Raw genomic sequence first — 17,217 nt, forward strand, 5'->3', positions numbered from 1 at the left:
GTCGGATCACCACAACTGTGGTGGTTCAAATGCCATATTACAAACCTGGCGGGCGGACCCGCCAGGGGACCGCCTGTCCCCGCCAGAAACATGGTGCCCGACGGGTTGATGGCTGACAGAGTTGTACTCTGCCAGGGCTGTGCCGAACTCAGTGATGCCTGGCTGATTACAACTCAGCTTTCCGCCATGAAAAGGCTGGCAGAAACCAATGCTTGGGGCTTCCCTGCTCAGCACCACCGGATTGTGCAGTGTCTGCTTTGCAGACAGTGCGCATTCCGATGGTGCTGGGGGCCTACCTTGTGCGATGGCATTGGCCTCGGCTCCATGTGGAGCCGAGACCAATGCTGCCGAACAGTTTCCATTGGGCTGAGCAGCGGAAACCTTTGCTTCCACTAGTCAGCCCGGTGGAAACCTTGTAATGGGTCTGGTGGGGAGACTGCCAGCTCCGCAGCAGTATCCTCACCGCAAGTCTGGTGGTCGGCTTTGTCAGCTTTGTAACCCAGAGACTGTTCTTGCAACCTCAAATATCAACATTCAAAAGGGAAGCAGCAGAAACAGAAAGTAAACAGGGCTATAGTCTTCTATTCCTTCCTTGTCACATTTTGTGGTCAATAGCGGCTGGATGTTACTTCTGCTGTTCCTGGCATTTTGGCGAGCTAATGCTTATGGAGGTACATAGTACTGCAGGGGTTTAAAAGATAACTAAGGAGACAGATTGCCTTGTAATTTTCCCCTCTGCACGCAATGAATCATTCTGAAATCTAGGGTCAAATGTTGCATGTTACAAATTAAGGTGGTAAAAGTAGACAAAAATGCAAATCCTTTGCATGCAACCTGCTGCTGCAAGTGGCAACTTTGAAAAATGTTCAGGTGGCACCTTCCAGTGCAGAAGTTCAAAGACTTCTGACCTGTCCCTGGGAGGATTATCAGGGACATTTTGCAATTGGTATCAGCAGCAAAGAAGGTGGGACTGAAAATGTCCTGATCCCCTGCAAACAGAGGCATCCATGTCAAAATTTTAGAGGAGGAAAGTGAGAGATTAAAAAAATAATAATCTGGAGAATGTATTTCTGCCACTGAATTCTATAGAGGCAGATGAAATTTCAGACGGGAGTCAGCCAAAATAAAGCCATTTTTGGCTCCAAAAATTGTCAGTCACCCCCATGAATGGGGATTGTTGGCAGGTATGCAGAGAAACAGACCTACCACGTACGATAACTGTGCCACAGGCCCTTATTCAGCTTTCTTCATTCAGAATTGTTTCAAAAGTTCCTTTTTTTGATTAGAGACAACAGCCAAGCCTTACCGTGAAACAGCATACAAAGGACCTTCGCTAGAAAATATGTAGTTTACCAAACTAATTACAAAAGCCTGGGAAGTTACAACCCTAGAAATTGTTTGCATTTGGTCTGCTTTTAAAAAAAAAAATTAACGCTGCAAAAATTCAGCTGGATTGTTATTTATATGGCCTTGAACAGAAACTAACCTAGCCATGCTCACTCTGCCTTCCTCAGTGTTACCTGCTCAATGATCGTGAGAATGAAATGGAAGAAAAGGAAATGAAACATACCATGTTCAAACACAACACAAAAAGAACTATATTAGGGACATCAGGGAAGGTGGAATACTATAACAACACATTTCATATTGTTATACTATTCCACCCACCTTAATGACGAATGCTTAGGTGTTGCGACCCCGTAGCCTTTGGAGTCGAGGTTTCCTCCCACTTTCATCGTGTCGCATGGCTTTCTCTGCTCGATGTACTCATTCATGGTGGACTCCAGAAGGAAGGCAAACTTCCCCTTGGATTTACGGACGCGGGCTACTCCTTCGGCAGTGGTCTTTGTGAACACTGATGGCTCGGCTGATTTCATATATGTCCACATCTTTTCATACACTGCTATTTTCGATCTCTAGAAAAAAAGTGAAAAATACATTTTAAAAAACAGTTTCAAACACACCTATAGGTGATGGACATAGTACATACTCTCTTAATTCCCTTATTTCTGTAGGATTATTTTGGAGCTATTATTTACTTCGGAATTAATCTCCGGAGATGAATATTATGGCACTTAGTATTTTATAGCTGTTTTTTTTTTTCACGCCAATAATGATATAATTGCAATCCAATTTTATTATTTAATTGCAATATCATTGCAATGAAAACCCCTGTTCCTTCATAATTTTAGTGGCGCTCTGCTGTAAACACCCCATAAATGCCTTTTATTTTCTCTTCCTCTTTCGCTTCTCTATACACATATTTTTATTTGTATTTAATAATAATTAACCTTCGCCAGTTACTGTCTACACAGTTCTGTTTGTTTTTGCCCCTTCCTCTGTTTGTATACAATAACTTTTATTCCGAAATAATCATCTTATCAATTTCAACATGAAGAAAGTATATCAGAACATAAACGATCCAGGTGCATTTAAGAGCACAGAGCTTTATTTCGTAGCATGAGGAAATACTCTAGTCTTCAGCTGGAGCACAAAACACTTACACAACCACTACTGCACCCCTCCCAAAGTACGTGACAGACCACTCCGGGACATTCTATGCATTATCTGCAATACTTATGAGGAGAAACACTTACAGACATTTTGCTACACAACTGAGTTTTACTTACCATACTTAGCTATATGTATTATGTATTTGTTTTAAAGTTGTACAATACATTTTCAAGGAAGCATTGGGATCCTGGTTACTTAAAGTTTTCAGTTTCTTCAAACCTTAAAGAACTGTACTCTTTTAATTGCTTATTGTTTCTCTTCTAGTAAAACATCTTGTTCTCTCAGTAGTATTTAGATAGTATTGTAAAATAAAAATAAATGGCTTTGAATACGTGTCCCAGGGCCCGGTGCACAAGAGGCCTGAAATGGCAGCTTTCTTTTGCTGCCTATGGCCCTGGCCTGAATTCAGGCCAGGGCCATAGCAAGCGAAAGCTGCCATGCCTGTTGTGCACCGACCGGCCTGCCCCGTGTGCAGTGCACACCAGACAAGCCAGTGTACAAGAGGCCTCAAACAACAGCTTTCACTGCCTACGGCCCTGCCCTGAATGTAGGCCAGTGCCAGAGGCAGCGAAAGCTGCAGTTTCAGTCCTTGTTTGTGCACTAGTGTGCACAAACAATGAAAAAGAGAGAAGAGACGAGGCCTTACCTGGGTCTTCCAGGGGGTCCTCCTCTCCTCATCAACGAGTCCAGACTCTGCAACGGCTGCCTCCCTCTGGGCCCTCTGCTCCAGTGAGCACTGCAGTCCAGTTATGGGCTACACAGCGCGAACGCAGACTGTCTGCGCTTGCGCTGTGCAGCCCATAACTGGGCTGCAGTGCGCACCGGGTGAACCCCGGTCCACTGGCAGGGCTAGCGGAGATTTTGGACTAATTCCGCGCTCCAAGCAGATCGTAGAGATACAAAAAGTCCATTAGCTCCACCAGCAGAGTGGAGCTTCCCGCACACCCCTAGACATAGCATATATGTCGTCACACATATTTTGTGGATGTTACCCTCTTTTTACTGGTATTCACCCATCTAACAAACGAAATGCCTCCATAAACTTTTATGGGGTCATTTCCTTTTTAAACCATTAACACCCTTCAAAAAAGGTTTGTATTGTATTCACCTTAAAAGGATCATCCTATAAAAGAATTCACATGACCCGTCAATTTTAAATTATGAGATTGACAGGTTTGCATTTGCCACTGATAAGACATATTTTGCTAAGCCCTTTGAATAATACTCTGTAGTTTGGCAAAATACACTACACACATTCCTGACATGAGCACAACGGCATACAACCTCACAGCCAGGCTTCGAACCCTAGTGTGAGTAAAACCACCCCTAAGTGGGTCACTGCTACATTCTACATTATTGACCAATCTGCAATGTCTCAAAATATTCAGTGAAGTTCTGCAAAGAAACATCTGCACCTTATAAAAGTCTGTGTTACATAGAATGTGTTTATTGGCAATGGATTACAAGCAGTTAACATAGGCAAGTACCCATACTGTGATGGATAATCTATTGTCAACAGAAGTTTGGGCATTCCTCACTTGCCAGCATGGCATACCCTATCTCGATTCTATGCATTCGCACATGTAAACACCGTAATTCTATGCAGTTTATAACCACAGGTCCCTTACTAACAACTTTATTTTCTAAAATGATGTAAGTGCTTATTGTGTAATGGGAACAGCACTATCAAGGATGATGTATTTTGAGGTGTCTTCAGTGATGTCTTTTAACATACCATGAGTGATGTAAAATGTGAGCTCATATGCAGAGCATGATGGGCAATGAGTTACAGTTATTTCACTAAACTATAACTGGTGCATTTCAGTGTTTTTCAGTTTTTAAGCTTTAGTACATATCTCATTTTAACACCTATTACTTAGTTGTGTCTTTGAATTTCAGTTGTTTTGCCAAATGCTAAGGTCCTATCATCATACCTATCACCTTACATTTGTTTTTTTCCCAATGATTTTCTGTTTTCAATCATATTTAAAGCTGAGCATACACCTATCTCCCTCAGAAAACGTGCAGCCAACCTTCCAGCTACGCATGACCTTCAGCCATGCCCATTGGTGAGTTGCCTGCAGGATCTGGCTAACCCAATGCTTGTGCCAATTCCTGGCCAGGCCCTGCTCCAAAACCCCCATGGGGTCCAACAACCCAGGACCTGGGCAGAGGCCAAGCCCGTCACCCAACCCCCTGTCAGCACCCAATCCCCATCCCATGCACAGCATTGGTGCTCTGCTGGGTGCTGCAGCACCTGTCACTGGTACTGCGACCCAAAATATATACAATTTTAATCTTGACCCCACATGACTGCGGGGCTGAGGATATCCATAGTTCCCTCTCATGTAGCTGTTCTTTTTTTTCAGGACAATTGGAGCAAGTCCACAAGTCCTGTAATGGCTGCCACAACATACTCTCCATATTGTGGCCAGCCAATTAGGAATGCACTCATCTATCCTGAATGGGCCAATCAGAGCATATCTGGAAAACAAATACCTTGTCATGTTAACCTGGCCATGCACACCCAGAGCACTTTTTGAAAGTGAATATATTGAAAACAGTAGAAAGGATTTACAACACATTGCAAAAACCACACTTTATGTGTAAAGTGCTACCTTTTTGCCAATTTTGGTGTAAATCCGTTCAGTAGTTTTTTCTGTATTCTAGAGACTGATTTCCAATGAGAATTAACAAGGGAAATCACACCTTTGAGACACTTCCTTTTTCTTGGTCCCGCTTCATGGATCACTGTGAAACTTACCATGAAGAGGCCAAAGTGACTGAACTTCTTTTTTAGGAAAGCTTTGTGCAGATTCATCCAGCAACCTCAAAGTTGTTAAAGAAACAAAAAATGCTTTTCCTACGCTTATGCAGTGGCTTTAGTGACTTTTGATGAAATTGAACAGCAATACAAGAAAAACTGCTGAATGGAATTACACCACGTCCGTTGGCCAACCCTTGTTAGCACAGCCAAAGACTGGGTACGTCAGAGGGGTTAAAAACTCATTAGAATTGGGTACAGTCCCTGGACACGGGCACTGGGGGAGCCTAGTTAGGTATGGTAATAGAGTATTGGTTTACATTTTTTTTAAAAAGCTTAGAGAATTACTGAATAAAGTCAAAGGCTAAATGACGTTGTAGTTAGGTTTGGTTATAATATTTTACTTTACATTACAAACAACTGAGAAATTCACTGAACAAAATGAAAGTTAAATTGACCTTATAGTTGGATGAAAATGTAAGTTAAAATGTTACATTTTAAACTGAAAAGTTAATTGAAGAATCAATTATAGTGAACTGAAGTAACTATAACTCATGTCCTCACCATGCGCTACTTATTACATCATGTATTATATCACTCACGATTTTAAGGCTGCCACTCTTCACAACAGTGACCAAGAAATTGATATGCACTGTCCCACAGGGAGTGTCCCTCAGCTCTACTCTTTTTAAAATATATATGACACAGCTCGCTAACATCATCAGATTACAAGACATCACCACCGTCACCTACGTCAATGACACTCAACTCATCCCCTCCCTGCCAGACAAGACAAACACTAACAGAACCCACATCAGCAACTGCATGACAATGGTAGCGGACTGGATGTGAACCAACTGCCTAAAGCTCAGTTCCAACAAGACAGAAGTACTGGTCTTTGGCAACAAGACCTCCCCATGGGATTCCACCTGGTGGCCATCAGAGACAGGACCAACACCTGCACCCTTAGACCACACAAGAAATCTAGGGATCATCTTAAATGACAAGCTCAACATGACTGCTCAAGTCAATACATTGTGCACCTCCTGCTTCCACATCCTATGCATGCTGCAAAATAGCTTCAAATGGTTGCCTCAGAACACCAAACGGACTGTCACACAAGTACTCATCACCAGCAGGCAGGACTACAGCAACACTCTCTATGCCGGAATCCCCAAACAACTCCTACACTGACTCCAGACCATCCAGAAGCAGGTGCAAGACTCATACTAGACCTCCCACGCCACACCCACATCACAACGCAACCCAGGAAGCTTCACTGGCTCCCCATTCACAAACACATCCAATTCAAAATTCTCACAAACATACAAAGCCCTACACAACACAGGACCAGAATACCTGAACAGCTGCATACACTTTCACCAACCCACCGGACACCTATGCTCTGCCTCACTCACTCACACACCCCACATCGCTCATTCTCCTACATCGCACCCAGGACATGGAATGACCTCCCTCAACACATAAGAGACTCCTCCTCACTTACTGAGTTCTGCAAGAAGCTGAAGACCTGGCTCTTCATGCAAGCACCTTTGGACCATATACCTACACACCTTGCCCACATGCCTGGATACCCTCTTGGGTGGTTAGTGTGGTACAAAATTAACATAACATACCATAACATGTTCTATGACATAACTGATAATATGAATGCAGCGCCTTAAACAACATCAAGGATGGCAAAACTGTGCTTGGCGGGATGTACAAGTTATAGTTACTTCAGTTAAAAATAACTGTTGAATTTCACGTTTTTAAATTTATCTAGATGCAAAATTGGCCTTGGGGTTGGAGTATGCTCAACTTGTCTCTTTCTATCCTTTTTTTACCTTATTGTTCCTACCATAGTGCTCAGTGCAATGCATTGGGTAATGGTGGCAGCAACAGAAGTTATTCTGCCAAACCAAGAGCACAGAGTTGCGATGGACGATGGAATCAAAAGCCCCCTCATTCAAGGATGTACCTTTATTTTTTGAAGTGGCAATGAGAGTCGTCAGTTAATTCACAGATCCAAGAAGATTCTGTGAATTAATGGTCAGGATAGCTCTATAATTTTACTTTTTGAAGGCTACCCCACACCCGACTGTAACACTAATTTCTGAAAATCAACTGAATGGATATGAAGGTCTTGTTGCATTCCAAGTGGGATATCATAACATTTACAGATTTTTTTGTTCTGTAGTGGAGAGCACAGGACTTAATTTAGAGTTTGGAAGACTGTGTTGCAAAGTGACAGAATACCGTGTCCATCAAACCGTCTACCTGCCTGCCTCAGAGTGGGGTAACAATCCTTTCCATCGATGAAGCCCCTATTGGCTCCGTCAACAGAATAGTTGCTCTGAGGACCAGATGGATCATGGGCTGTTGGAGGAAGGACATTACACCATCTGCCTTCTTTAAGGTGGACAGTGTAAAGCCTTTTTTATCCTGTCTGTCACTGCCAACAAGAACTGTTGCTACATTTTCCTACATTGCCAGAAACTGCTACGTTCATCATAATATGGATGAGAATCTGAACATCAAAGGTGTATGCAATAGTTGCCATGACCAGCATCGCTTAGTTAAAAATGAAGATACTGACTTTAGACCCTTTTATTCCTTTCCGGCATTCCTTTACGTCCGGATATACTTAAGTTCCCATGCACACTTCCATATGGCTATGCATGGTGCACTCTGTGTATCTGCAGCAAAATATACGTCCTTGCATTAGCTTTCAACTTGTCAAATCAAACAAGCAAACCCAAGGGCTTCCATAGAAAAGACGGTACCAACAGGAGGCCGCTTCTTTGAGTACGAAAGTTACCTGCATCGAGCGGGACGGGACAAGGAGTAAAATATATGTTTCTTAACAAGTGAAATAAAGCACTGCAATAAAAGAACACTGAAAACAAAAAGAAATGAAGACAATCTGAAACGCTACAACCTGATTTTTTTTCCATAATCCACAAAAACGCACTGGTTTTGTGTCTCTTGGACTCGTCATTTTTAGCTCCTGCATTGCATGCTGCAGCCGGTATCATAACTCACTAACAGACGCAAAGCTGCCAGCAACCCCAGAGACCGGCCTGCAGTCAATGGCGCCTATTGTTTGGAGGCTCGGGGATGGATCAGCAGTGCCATGTTGTTCTAATTATCTTTAGGTTTCTCATTCCCTTAGGAGCAAGTAATCATGATTATTACATACAGCTCTCTTGCCTGATGTGCCAAAATCAATAACCGCTGAGCAAATTAAAAAGATTACAAATTCAGCCCTGTGGCGCTGTGGATATCATTACAGTGGTATCAATTCTGCAGGATTTTGCCCTTACATATGATATAAGCAAAAAAGATAGCCGAGTCGATGGGCAAAGTAAGAGTGATGCACCAAAATTAAGTAAGAATATTTCAGTTGCATAGCAACAGGAATCTCTCTATAGATGGGCCAATCATAAGAAGCAGTCAGAAGATAGCTAAGGATAAAATGGCGAGGGGCCTGGCAGTGAGTCTTCACTTATGCACTGAGAAAGCTATGATTGGTTGGGAGCTTGAGCACGCCTTGCAGTATACAAAATAGTTTTGACAGAGCAATGCCAACTTCCACTGCTTTCCTCCTGCGATCTGATCACTACAGTCATAGACAAACACTGACAGTGGTTTGAACCTTCTGGAAAATGAAAGTATAAGTAACGAAAATGAGAGGGAACACACATTGCATCGAAATGTTTTGTAAAGTAGAGTTAGTGAAAAGGGTTCTAAGTGATCTCACTATAACTGATGGTGACTGACCCCTTGCGTGTGGATGGTGAGAAAACAGATAGCTACATACTGGGGAATTACGCCAGTCAAGGTTACACTTACCATCACACTTAGTAAGTGCAACCAACTTAAAGGCTGCATCTCAAAACAGATCCATTGGGCAGTTGTTCGAATCCTTAGTGAAAATTGTGTCTCTGGCTGAAGGAAGCTCTGAGACAGATAAGGTCGCTAAGTAAGGCTGCCTAATAAGTGCACAAACTTGGCCTCATTTTGGTGGTTACTCAAAGTCAGTTTTGAGGCTTGTAAAGGTTCAGTAACACTAACCCGGATAGGTAACAATTGTTAGGGAGGTCTGAGTTTCCTGTGGTAATCCGGAATACAGAGCAAACACACTGTTTTCACATATAAGAAGCTAGAGCCCATATGATTGCCAGTGAGCAGCCACATATTTGTAAGTACATTAAAACCCTAAACAAGGGTGCATATTTAAGAGCCTTTAGCTCCACCTTAGTGCTGCCATAGCGTATTTGTTTTTTTTTATGCTAAAGTGGCTTTTCTGCCGTGTCATATTTACAAAGTGGTGCAATGCATACATTGTGCCACTTTGTAAGCCCTTGTGCCACATTTTACCTGCACCAGGCATAATGTATGCAAGGGGGGGTGTTCTGGTGCTAGGAGGCTCGCAAAAATGGCAAAGTGAAATTTAACAGACCTCCTTGCACTTGCTGCACTAGCGTCAATATTTTTGACGCTAGTGTGGCAACGTGCCACAATAGCATCAAGTTTGATGCTATGTGCTAATGACCGTCATGGTGCACCGTATCATAAATATGGCGCAACCATGGTGTTGTTAAGCCCCGAGAAAGGGGTGCAAGAAAAGTGATGCATCTTGGCTGATGCGCCACTTTTTCTTAAAGATGGGCCAAGGTTTCTTGAAACACAAATGTTAGCTTACCATCGAAACCACAAACTTTGTGGAATTGTGGCAGGAGGCAAACCATCCGCCCAAGCAATTGTTTCTGAGCAAAACTTTGGTTGAGTAGATTTGCACCATTAAGAATAAAAAGTATGGAACACACAATAAAAGTAAATACAGTTTTCAAGAAAAATCATGCACAAAGTCCTGTAAGTGGGATGCTAAAATAAAAAAAAAAACATAGGTATGTGTCAGAGGATGAATAAAGCGGCTTGTGAAGACATACCTGTAAAGATAAGCACTGCGCTGTATACATTATCGAGGAAGTAAGGGGCTGAAGGTAATTTAGCGATACAGTAATCAAAACTTACCTATATCTATACGGCTTCAAACGCCCACCTGTTTATTTCCACTGTTTTACATAAATGCTAAAAGGTCATACTGCATAATTTTTTATCTAACTCCTCTCCCACGACCTCTGTTCACCCCTGTGCAAGTCGCCCCAAAATAAACCTTAGTTTCCTGTTCGTAAACAGTTTGCCATAAGACAGGAAGCAAACCGAAGCTCTATTTTTAAGCTCTGAACACGCCATATTTTACTTTTGGTACAAATAACACAGAGACCGATTCACGAAGGCATTTATAATTAAGTAAAGTCAGGGTCAGACCTGACAAAAATTAGGCCTGGGCACCAAAATAAAAGTGTCCCACATAACCACCTGCTGCTATGGAAGGCACTAGAGAACAACTAAGCTGTTCTTTGTGCAGTGTGAACTTGTCTCTAGGGCATTGGAGAACTTTACACATACACTAGCTTGCTTTAGACTTTTTTAAGCATGGGAAGATTACATCATTTGCCCAGAATCACAGGACCAGTGGTGGGTGCCGCAATTTAAAAGCATGAAGGGGGAGTGCACGCGGGATGGGGGATAATAGGGGGGGATGCGCGGAGGGGGAGTTATAGTAATAAAAAAAACACCACCTACTTGCGCTGCTGGCTGCCTCGCGCTCCTGTGCTTCCTGGTCCCAGCAGTCCCTGGAACAGCAGCAGAGACTCTGTGTGCATTCCATGTGCTGCTCACATGCTATTACTAAGCATGAGAGCAGCACAGGGATTGGCCTGAGCAGTCTGGTTTACCGCTCGCTCAGGCACTGGAGAAACTGTGCTGTTTCTCCAACCTGGCTGTCAAATACAGTTAGATTGGAGAAACTTAAGTGCGCATGTCTGTTTGACCGGCCTAAGACAGCCATCCAAACAGACATCCTGACTTAAGTGCACTCCACTCCACTCCAGTCCTCCTCCCCCCTCCAATGGCCTAGCCTCCCCCTCCCTGCACATGCTGGTTCAGAACAAGCAGCTGAAAAATGAAACAATAATACAAAAAATATTGTTTTATTTTGCAGCTGCTGGCTCTGGCGCAGTGGGGAGATGCACCTCTGCCATTGTGGAGGAGCTGAAGCTGCACAGGATGTTCAACTGTGGCCGGGACTCAATCCTGGGTTCCTATATGTGAGGTCGGTACTTCTGGCCTTTAGGCAACATCTCCTACCCTAATTATAATATCTAGCCTAATGCTTCTGCTAAGATGCATCATAACAGTTCTGTTGGTAATACCATAACATGAATCTACATGTTAGAAATGGGGTCTGTAGATGGAAGTCGGTTTACATCCTGTCCAAGTAGGGACCCTCACTCTAGTCAGGGCAAGGAAGATACCCAGCTCAGATAACCTCTGCTCACCCCCTTGGTAGTTTGGCACGAGCAGTCAGGCTTACCTCAGAAGCAATGTTTAAAACATTTGCACATAACACACAGTAATACAGTGAAAACACTACAAAAGGACACCAGACCAGTTTTAGAAAACAGCCAATATCTATCTGTGTGAAACAAGACCAAAACGAGAGAAAAACCATACACTAATAAAGATATGAATTTAGTAAGAATTAACTTAAAAAGTACAGTTCCTTGAAGTCGATAGCTCCTTCTGGGGATGTCACAGCATCGTGAACAATAAATCCAACAGTTCAGGCTAGCTGCAGTGTCACAGGCCAGCTACGATGTCGGGAAGACTCTCAAACAGTACCTTGGAAATGCAGTTGTTGTGATCCTCGTGATGAGATCCGGAGTGCGGCGTTGCAGGTGTCAGTTCCGGAGGTCACTGCAAGGGTTGTCGAGCCCTTGAAGTCACACATGTTGCAGTTCGAACTCCGGGCTGATAATGAAGTCAGAAGTGCTGGCGTTGATGGCGTTAGGGCTGCGGTGCGAAGTGGGACGAAGCGATGTGCAGTGCCCCAGGTCACGGTGCAGGCAGCGACTCGGTGACACTCTCCTGCAGTGTCGGTCAGACCAAGGCTGCAGTGTGAAGTGGGGCAGTGTGACGTGCAGTCTCCAGGTCACGGTGCAGGCAGCGGCGTTCTAATTTCTGAAGCGCTGTCATCGGTAAGTCCAAGGCGACGGTGTGGTGCGGAGCAGGCTCCAGGCAGCTCCCAAGGTTCGAAGTGCAGACAGGGGCATCTGTTGATGATGCTGGAGTCGATGGCGCTGAAGTCAGTAGACCGAGGCTGCAGTGCGAGACAGAACGGTGCATTGTGTACCGCGCGACCAGCCTCCTCAGGCCACGGTGCAGGCAGCGGCGTCGGGGTCAGTGTGGAGCGTCATTGTTCGGGATGCCAACTCTTCGGTGTGAACAAGGGGATGCGTGGTGCGGGGCCGATGGGTGAGAGTGCAAGCAGCGGCTCAGTGATGGCGTCAGATGGCGGGGTCGGTAAGACCAGGGTTGAGGTGCGAAGTGGGACACAGCTCCATGTGGCGTCATCAGGTCACGGTGCTGGCAGCGGCGTTGTTGACAGCATCGTGGTGGTTTTTCTTCTGTTGCAGCAAATAACACACAGTTCTCAGAGAAAACTTCACAAGCAGGATACACAGCAAAGTCCAATCTTTGTCCTCCTCTTTAAGGCAGAAGCAGCAACTGCAGGCCAACCCAGCAAGCACAGCAAAGGGACAGTACTCCTCCTTCTGCTCTTCTCCTTGGCAGAGGTTCCTCTTGATCCAGAAGTGTTCTAAAAGTCTGGGGGTTTGGGTCCATTACTTATACCCATTTCTGCCTTTGAAGTAGGGAAATTTCAAAGGGAAGTCTGTTGTTGACAAGATCCTGCCTTGCCCAGGCCTGGCTCCAGACACACTCCAGAGGGCTGTAGACTGCATTGTGTGAGGACAGGCACAGCCCCTTCAGGTGCAGGTGCCAGCTCCTCCCTCCCCACTCTAGCCCAGGAGACTCATCAGGATATGCAGACTACACCCCAGCTCCCTTTTTGTCACTGTGTAGAGGGAATTCACAAACAGCCCAACTGGCAGTCTGACCCTGAAAGCAAGAAAATGCCCAAGTTCTAAAAGTGGCATTTTCAAACAGACAATCTAAAAACCAACTGTACCAAAAGATGCATTTTTAAATTGTCAGTTAAGAGACCCCGAACTCCACACCTCTATCTGCTCCCAATGGGAAACTTAACTTAAAAGATATTTAAAGGCAGTCTGCATGTTAACCTATGGGGGAGATAGGCCTTACAATAGTGAAAAACAAACTTGGCAGTATTTCACTATCAGGACATGTAAAACACACCAGTACATGGCACACCTTTTAAATACACTGCACTGTGCCCATGGGGCTACCTAGGGCCTACCTTAGTGGTGCCGTACATGTAGTAAAAGGGATGCTTAGGGCCTGGCAAGTGGGTTCACCTGCCAGGTGGAATTGGCAGTGCCAGACTGCACACACAGACTCTGCACCGTTGCAGGACTGAGACATGTTCACAGGGTTACTGTTAGAAATAGGGTCCCTAGTTGGCAGAGGTATACACCCTTATCAAATAGGGACCACAATCCTAGTCAGGGTAAGTCACACACAATCCAAATTATCCTGTGCCCACCCTCTGGTAGCTTGGCACTGAGCAGTCTGGCTTAACATAGAAGGCAATGTGTAAAGTATTTGTGCAATAAATCATATAGTAACACAGTGAAAACACCACAAAAATACACCATACAGGTTTAGAAAAATATAGGATATTTGTCTGGTTAAATTAAGATCAAAACAATAAATATTCAATAAGCACAAGTTGAGATATCACTTTTGCATGATTAAAAAGAGTCTTAAATTTTAGAAATCAACAGTTGTCTCTTGGTTTCACAAAGTACCTGGTTTGTGTAAAAAATAACACGCACAGAGACTGCAGAGGAGGAGATGTGTGGAAAAATAGGGTGTGCATCAGAATTTCCAGCACGGCAAAGGCGTTGCATAGTTTCTTTCCAAGCTGCAAGGGGCTTTGCGTTGATTGCCGGTACGCAGTCTTGGTTCCTCACTGCGATGCAGGGATCTTTTTGACGCCCAGGGACGAAGATTGAAAATCCTGGCCGTGCGGACAAAGTCACAGGAGATGTGTCAAATTTTCTGTGGCACGGCAAGCGCTGCATCGATTCTTCACTCAGGAAGTTGGGCTGCTTCGTTCTAGTTCAGCTGTGCGTCGATCTGGTAGGCTTTGTGTCAAATTTCCGGCCACAAGGCAGGTGCTGCATTGATTCTTCACTTGGGAAGTCGGGCTTCGACGTTCCGGTTCAGCTGTGCGGCGATTTTCTCATTGCAAGGCAGGCTGTGCATTGTTTCCAGCAGGCTGTGTGTCGATTTTTGGCGCACAAGGAGTTCCATAAAGAGATGAAGTCTTTTTGGCCCTGAGACTTCAGAAAACAGGAGGCAAGCTCAATCCAAGCCCTTGGAGAGCACTTCTCAGCAAAGTCAGAGGGCAACAGGGCAACAGCAGGGCAGCAGTCCTTTTCAGCAAAGCAGTCCAGATGAGTCCTTTAAATGGGGCAGAGGACCTGAGAGTTTGGTGGGTGCTGATGAACTCCCAATTTATGATGGTAATAGTGGTCTGCCAAATGCTACATGAGGGCCTTAGTCTTATTTTAAAGCTAAATAAATGTAAAATTTGGAAAATAATTTGTATTGTTTAAAATATTTAAACCAATGCTGTCTCTCAGGTTTGTGTTTCACAAATGGTCATGCTCAATTCAAAATCGAAGTTATTTTTATAATCATGTAATATGATGGCTACCCGAAAGCTCAAGATGCACCATCACTCGGCCCCCATCTCAAGCTGACTGGACTACGGCACGCTCTCTACGCAGGGATCGCAGCTCACCTCCTCTGATGACTGCAGACCATACAGCACACTGCAGCCAGACCTGTTCTGGATCTCCCAAGATGAACCCACATTGCTCCCTACCTCAGGAAACTCCACTGGCTCCTCGTACAGAAAAGATGGCAGTTTAAGCTTCTGACCCATGTATACAAGGCCCTATACAACTGTGGACCCAACTTCTTGAACCACCGCCTGAATTTCCATCAGCTCACCAAACACCTTTGCTCAGATTCCCTTTCTCTAACCCTCACCCCCTGCATCTGACGTAGCAGATTGCAAGGTCCCTTCTTCTACTACCTAGCAGCAAAGACATGGAACAAGTTACCCTTTCATGTCTGGACCTCCGATTCCCTTCTAGAATTCCATAGGTCCCTAAAGACCTAGCTATTCGGCTCAACTAGACCCTGCCAATACCCAGGTATCCTCACTGGTAACAAGAAGCACTCTACAAATCTACAGACTGATTGATTTATTGATTGATAAAAACATCAAATTTTCACATTTTATGCTTAGTCAGTTTTTATTATATATCAGAACAATGTAAAACAAATTCCTTTAGAGCATTTGCAGAAGAACTTATATCAAATTCACCGTTAGATAACTTACTTTGAAAAATTCCTTTGTTGATCCTGAGTCAAGTGTTCCATATGCAATTTCTGATTGTTTGGCAAGGTCTTCTGCACTTTCTATAGGGGAGACCATCCTCTCAACAGTCAGGAAAGCAGCGAGGTTAGCAGTATATGATGATATAATGATTAGTGTGAAGAACCACCACACACCCCCAACAATGCGACCTGAGAGGGATCTAAACATGAGCAAGAAAATACATTTTATTCTTGTAAAAGCAGTGGTGCTTTTTAATTTGTGGACTATTACTGGTACTAAAACATTGACCTCAAAATCTCTATCATAATCAACCATAGATAAAATAAATCATGCAGGAACTGACTTGCAATGGCAAGAAATGTAAACCAGTGCATGTGTTCATTATTAATGAAAATGAATCGGAATGCACCTTTCAAATAATGACACGGAAGAGATTAGATTGTATAACTATACTGAAAAAAATCAGATAACTGACTGTTTTAGGAGTAATTTTTTTAAAAAATTAAATTTTGCATGACGTTATCAGAATTATTCACTTGTGGTTTTCTGCATAAGCATATGCTCACTAAATGGAAAAATGGGATAAGGCTGAGTAAGGGGGAGAGCAAGCCTCCAGAAGCCTGCCTAGTCTTTTCCTACGGAGCATTCATAAATGAATACAGTCTCAAATTCAATATGCACATTGGACACTCCAATAAGCAACACACAGTTGAAGTTCTGCCTTTGACAGTAAGCTTGCCTAACTCCCTGTAGCAAAGTACATGAGGGAAATTAGTATCAGACACCATCCGGTAACTATTCCCCATCCCATAATAGCACTTTGGAAAACTAATAAACACCACAACATATAGTTTAATCCAAAATGGACATGTTCATGCCACTTGTTTACAGCATTTCTGGCACATGAACACTGGAAGGGACATCATTTTGAGCAGCAGTGTGGCACCATATGATATGTAGAAGTGTCCCCAGTAAACAAAGAACAATTTCCAGAAGGTGGGTTGTGCAAATTCAAATTTAAATCCACTAAAATGATAACTTTTTAAAAATCATTGTTCAACACACTAATGATCATTACTGTGTAAAAAATATGTATGCAAATCATTGCTTTGTATACTGCCAATGACACAGGTTCATAGTCACTTTGGTCTAAATCACTGTGACAGTCATTTTATAGTAATTATCAGAAAATGTAAAACCATGCTAATAAGCCACCTTAAAGTTTTTGAAGCAACATTTTTTAAATCATGTTCTAGAAGGTAACTAACCATTTTCTACCCCTTTTCCCACAAACTAAAGTCAACCAAATAAGGCTTATAAAAATAAAATATAGTGCAAACAGTTCTTAGATGTTCCCCAACTTGTGATAGATTTACATATTTGTATAGGCTATTACTTTATATTTCAAGATAGAACAAATGAAAACAGAATAAAAAAAATAATATTTTACCATTATAAATAAATGCAAAAG

General features: G+C 43.4%; 1 protein-coding gene across 4 annotated transcripts in view; it reads right to left on the reverse strand.

The window, feature by feature from the left end:
* The window catches only part of GRIA4 (glutamate ionotropic receptor AMPA type subunit 4), an 892,311-nt gene that overhangs the window by 40,435 nt on the left and 834,659 nt on the right, over positions 1-17,217 (reverse strand). For all 4 annotated transcript variants that reach the window (XM_069202350.1, XM_069202351.1, XM_069202354.1 and 1 more), the window contains exons 12-13: positions 15,747-15,945; positions 1,669-1,916 (exon numbers count right to left, since the gene is read on the reverse strand). In XM_069202350.1, the coding sequence (XP_069058451.1) occupies positions 1,669-1,916; positions 15,747-15,945 (447 nt within the window). The remainder of the gene's footprint in view (positions 1-1,668; positions 1,917-15,746; positions 15,946-17,217) is intronic.

This window comes from Pleurodeles waltl, chromosome 8, assembly GCF_031143425.1.
Source record: "Pleurodeles waltl isolate 20211129_DDA chromosome 8, aPleWal1.hap1.20221129, whole genome shotgun sequence".
Taxonomy (NCBI): domain Eukaryota; kingdom Metazoa; phylum Chordata; class Amphibia; order Caudata; family Salamandridae; genus Pleurodeles; species Pleurodeles waltl.